Source organism: Sinocyclocheilus anshuiensis, unplaced genomic scaffold (genome assembly GCF_001515605.1).
Source record: "Sinocyclocheilus anshuiensis isolate Anshui unplaced genomic scaffold, SAMN03320099.WGS_v1.1 scaffold966, whole genome shotgun sequence".
Taxonomy (NCBI): Eukaryota; Metazoa; Chordata; class Actinopteri; order Cypriniformes; family Cyprinidae; genus Sinocyclocheilus; species Sinocyclocheilus anshuiensis.
The window spans coordinates 789,675-795,188 of record NW_015540909.1 but is presented as its reverse complement, the minus strand read 5'-3'; the positions used below and the strand labels follow the sequence as shown (position 1 = coordinate 795,188).

At 41.8% G+C, this 5,514-nt stretch overlaps 1 protein-coding gene across 1 annotated transcript in view; it reads right to left on the bottom strand.

Moving 5' to 3' along the window:
* Window positions 1-5,428, bottom strand: part of LOC107689212 (nuclear pore complex protein Nup98-Nup96-like) — a 20,604-nt gene extending 15,176 nt beyond the window's left edge. The window contains exons 1-7 of the mRNA XM_016487139.1: window positions 5,300-5,428; window positions 5,100-5,195; window positions 4,769-4,951; window positions 4,505-4,644; window positions 4,283-4,390; window positions 3,904-4,087; window positions 3,651-3,823 (exon numbers count right to left, since the gene is read on the bottom strand). Of these exons, the coding sequence (XP_016342625.1) occupies window positions 3,651-3,823; window positions 3,904-4,087; window positions 4,283-4,390; window positions 4,505-4,644; window positions 4,769-4,951; window positions 5,100-5,195; window positions 5,300-5,378 (963 nt within the window). The 5' untranslated portion in view covers window positions 5,379-5,428. The remainder of the gene's footprint in view (window positions 1-3,650; window positions 3,824-3,903; window positions 4,088-4,282; window positions 4,391-4,504; window positions 4,645-4,768; window positions 4,952-5,099; window positions 5,196-5,299) is intronic.
* Between the last annotated feature and the right edge of the window lie 86 nt (window positions 5,429-5,514).

The following is a 5,514-nucleotide window of genomic DNA, read 5'->3' as shown; positions in this document are numbered from 1 at the left end:
ACCGCTGATTACAGAACCGGCTTTACTGATAAGATGCGCGTTAAATATCATATGCGATTTATCGTGCAGCCCTAGTATATAATGACCTGTATTTGTAGGGGCTATTAACACAATTCTTTAACACCAACCCCCAAATGTGATTGGCCGAATACCTCAAGCGTGTGACAGAAATGTTATGCCCCTTCTGTGAGTCAGAGCAGCCGTCATTGTAGTCTACTCTCCCAGGATCAGGAAACAGTCCTCCATAAAATGTGCTGCACACATCTGAATATTTCGGTTGAAGTGTTCTGGAACAGTGTTGTAAATACAACTTAACCACTGATTTCTAGTCGTGTCCATTTTTGTAAGGCCAAACAAAGTAGTTTCGTTTTCACAACGAAACACAGCGTCACACACGGCGGCCTTAAGTGAGCAGAGGCCGGGGGATAAAGTGAGGAACGGCTGGTGGGCTGAGTGAGCAGAGGCCGGGGGATAAAGTGAGGAACGGCCGGCGGGCTGAGTGAGCAGAGGCCGGGGGATAAAGTTAGGAACAGCCGGCGGGCCGAGTGAGCAGAGGCCGGGGGATAAAGTGAGGAACGGCCGGCGGGCCGAGTGAGCAGAGGCCGGGGGATAAAGTTTGGAACGGCCGGCGGGCTGAGTGAGCAGAGGCCGGGGGATAACGTTAGGAACAGCCGGCGGGCCGAGTGAGCAGAGGCCGGGGGATAAAGTGAGGAACGGCCGGCGGGCCGAGTGAGCAGAGGCCGGGGGATAAAGTTTGGAACGGCCGGCGGGCTGAGTGAGCAGAGGCCGGGGGATAACGTTAGGAACAGCCGGCGGGCCGAGTGAGCAGAGGCCGGGGGATAAAGTGAGGAACGGCCGGCGGGCCGAGTGAGCAGAGGCCGGGGGATAAAGTTTGGAACGGCCGGCGGGCTGAGTGAGCAGAGGCCGGGGGATAACGTTAGGAACAGCCGGCGGGCCGAGTGAGCAGAGGCCGGGGGATAAAGTGAGGAACGGCCGGCCTTTATGCACCAAGAGCTTGTAACACTCCAAAGAGAAAGGAAAAATTTAAATCGCATCATATGACCCCTTTAACCCAACTCTTTTAGAGAACTACAGACCTACACTTCCCTTCTACCTTTCTTTGCAAAAACACTTGAACGAGAGAGGCACAAAATCACTTTCACTGACTTTTTCATTAACGGTTCCCTCCTGGTCGAATGACCTGACCAAATCAATTCGAGCAGCTGAGTCCTTAACCATCTTCGAGAAATGACTAAAAACACATCTGTTCCACCTTTATTTGACCCTCTAACTCTAACACTTTCTATTCTATTTTAATTCTACATTATCTATATTTATCTTTTTTTATTTTTTTTATTTAAAAAAAACAAAAAACAAACAAACACTAGCTTTCTATTTTTTAAATTCTATCTACTTGTTTTTCTTTGTGTGTGTGTGTGTGTGAATGTGTAATATATATATATATATATATATACACACACACACACACACACACACACACACCTTGCTACGTGTACTGCGTTAGGCATTTGCACTTACATATTGTTGCTCTTTTGTTAGTTTTGACTGCTTTTATTGTCCTCATTTGTAAGTCGCTTTGGACAAAAGCATCTGCTAAATGACTAAATGTAAATGTAAGAAACAACCGCCTGCACATTTAGAACCAATAGCTACAACATGCCACAGTAGTAATAAAAATTATTAGGAAAGATATTATAGTGAAAAAGATATTTCCTTAACAGATTATCGAATACAAATTCTACACGTTAGACTAAGTTTTACACAATAAATAAGCCTACAATAAAACGTGATAAATTCTAGTAAAGGTGGTCATGAGTAGTTTAAAAAATATTTTTATATATGTTAGTGCTGGTTCAAGACTGTTTTCTCCTCTTTTCATCAGTCTTTTTAGTTTATTTGCCTTTTTTAGCTACTGTTCAACTTTCTCCATAGCATTTTAAAGTGTCTGTTTCTCTAAATAATTCAAATAGATCACATATTTGACCATCAGCTTCGCGATATGAATGGCTCGTGCAAATCTTATCACACTTCTCGAGCGCGCTGGTGAATGCGCGCAGAGTATACAATGATTCGCATGCCGCTCATGAACTCCGTTTGGTTCATAAGTAAAGTTAGTGCTTATAAAATTATTCAAATAATTAATTAATAGCTTGATTCGAGGTTATATCCCCCTGTCCCCCCACAAATTAAGCCCCTGGCCACATTCAAATAAAGATTTTAAAATGCAGGATAAGTGTCACTAATTAAATAAGTATATGTTCAGCTTTTTGTCAGCCTCTTACATGCTTCTTAAAAACAATTAGCGGATATGCATATAAACAGCCTTTTAATTAACAGAGAAGAATAATCATGGCTGATAGTAAGACATGCAAATGCTAAAAAAAATTTAAAAAAATAAAAAATTGGACGCAAGACCAGCTGTTACTTCTTGCCAAAATGGTTAATGAAAACAAGGATATAATCAAAGGAAAATTTGGAATTGGGGTAACCTTCAAAACCAAAGGTGATACCTTTTTAAAAGGTCATTATCATCAAATGATGCACAACGTTGCATGCTAACGGAGCATGCTGCACAACTTCTTGTCCAGGCCCTTGTCATTTCTAGGCTGGACTACTGCAATGCTCTCCTGGCTGGACTTCCATCAAGCACAATCAAACCTCTACAAATGATTCAAAATGCAGCGGTACGACTGGTCTTCAACGAGCCCAAAATAGCCCATGTTACACCTCTCTTTATCTCCTTGCACTGGCTACCGGTCGCGGCTCGAATCAAGTTCAAGACATTGATGCTTGCATATAGAACAGCCACAGGCTCAGCACCCGCCTACTTCCATTCACTACTACGAATCTACATCCCCTCCAGAAGTCTGAGATCCGCTAGTGAGCGACGCCTCGTGGTACCATCACAGAGAGGCTCAAAATCACTTTCCAGAACATTCTCGTTCACCATTCCTGGCTGGTGGAACGATCTTCCCACCCCTATCCGGAATGCTGAATCCCTGACAATTTTCAAGCGACAGCTGAAAACTCATCTCTTTCAAAGCTACTTGACTTCATCATCATCATAAAAAAAAAAAATAAAAAAAAAATTCTCTCTTTATTGATTCCTTCTCTTTCTAGCTTGTACTTATTTGAACAATGTCTAGAAACTTGGTATTACAAGCACTTCCTGTATCTGTTTGCCTCTTTAAGAAGAATCGCTTTATGTATCCCCCAATTGTAAGTCGCTTCGGATAAAAGCGTCTGCAAAATGACTAAATGTAAATGTAAATGTTTCAAAAATGTTTACGTTCAGAGGCAGATTGCCAGCAGCAGCCATTTTAGGAATAGTTTGTGGCTTGGTCTTAGTGACTTAGGAGTCCTCTTCACTACTCCTAACCTTTCACATATTTAGGAGCTAGTTTTAGCGCTAAAACACTTTGTGAAATACTCTTAGAGCAAAAATGTAGGAGTCCTAAATTTAGGATGGACACGCCCATTATTTTTAAAATATTCTCCTAAATCGGCGAGTTATAAGTTTCTTTTAGCCTTAAGATGTTTTGTGAATACGGGCCCAGATGTTAGATTAATAAGATCAGTTAAGAATATTTAGTAAGTCAGTGCAGACATTTACTACTGCTGGAACTCACCATGCTGCTGCTGTTGCCAAAGGAGAAAGTGTTGTTTTGGGTGGTGGTAGCTGAGCCAAATGGTTTGAAGAGACTGGAACCTTGCTGTTGTTGTTGTTGCTGTTGTTGTTGTTGTTGTTGCTGTTGCGGCTGGCCAAACAAACTTCCTGTAGTTGTACCAAAGGCCCCGGTGCCTGCAGTGCAAAGACTTAGCACACTTTTTCAACACAAAAAAAAAAAATCCAAATAAAAAAAATAAGGAAGAACCAATTACTTGTGCCAAATGAGGTCTTGTTCTGGCCGAAGCTGAAGCCAGTGTTTGGAGTTGAGGATCCAAAGAGTCCAGTGCCAGTACTGGGAGTAGCTGTGGCTGTTGCACCAAAGAGGCCACCCGTGCCAGCTGCCATGGGGTTGGAAGGACCCTTCCTTCCTGCCTGGTAATCCTCAAACCTTAATTCCTAAAATCAAGGAAAGAAAGGCATAGATATTTCATCATGGCTTTAAATCCTCAAAACTCTAGACAACAGAATTGTTACACATTTTGTTCTCTGCAGACTGTTTATCAAAGCACCTGACAAACAGTGCTTGTGACAATTATTTCAGCAGGCTGCCAAGTACTAAAACAACTATCACAACAAGAGAATCCAACCTACCTCTAGGGATTTGCTCTCGTATTCCTTCATGGCAGTGATACACTGGTGTTTGGTGTTGATGCTGGTTGTCACACCTCCTTTTACCATTGTGTCACTCCCAGTTGGTGGCTGCAGCAAAACGCAAACGATTTAGGTAAAAAACCATGTATGAAAAAGTACCTAAATTACCAGTAAGAAAAAAAAAAGAAAAAAGAAAAAAAGTATAATCATTTCTAAACGAACATTGAATTTGATTGTTGTGCCAGGGGGAGCAGCAGTGAAACTTGATGACCCGAACAAAGAGCCTGATGTTCCTCCAAAAGGGTTGGATGTTGTGTTGGTTGTCCCGAATAATCCACCGCTACTGGTGCTGGTACCAAAAGCTGCAAAGCAATTCAAACAGTTACTTAGGTCCATTATGTCTGAGCTATCCTTTTAATCCAAGACACTACTTCTACAATAAATCAAACAATTTATAGCTACATTGGAATGCTGCAGGAAACTTACTGCCAAAATTGGCTGGTTTGTTGGCACCAAAGGCATTATTCTGCTGGGAAAACAATCCTCCACCTCCAGTGTTGGTGCTTCCAAAAAGGCTGTTTGATGTGCCACTGGTAGCACCAAACCCAAACCCACTACTGGTGGAGGATGTGACAGGCTGACTGAAGGTGCTCGGGCCAAATAGGCCACCTTGAGGACAAACACAAATTTTAATACAAATAAGGAACAAATACAAGTAAATAAAAAAAACAATGTTTTAAAAACTGATAGATTCTATGAGCATTTAAAGATGGCTGTGAGATTCTGCATACACCTACTGCTACAGAAAACAGCATACCAGGTTTGTTCTGGGTGGTCCCGAACAGTCCCCCTGTGTTGTTTGTTGCCCCAAATGCTGAAGATCCAAAGCCTCCTGTTGCTCCAAATCCAGTATCTGATGACAAAGGTAACACAAAATTCTTTATCTCTGTACAGTATTAATTCTTAGTTCTCAAATTCCTTTACATATAAAATACCTTAGCATACATATTAACTTACTTTGTTGCCCAAATGTTGAAGTAGTCCCAAATCCTCCTGTCCCTCCCCCAAAGGGAGCACCAAAAGATTTGTTGAACATCTTGCACTGCTATAGAGCCTGCATATGTCTGCACAAAAGACAAAAGCTTTAATTTCTAGCACAGCAAATACACTTCAGCTGCTTTACTAACAATCAATCTTTTCAATATCTAAATGGTTATTATTAGGTGTTCCAA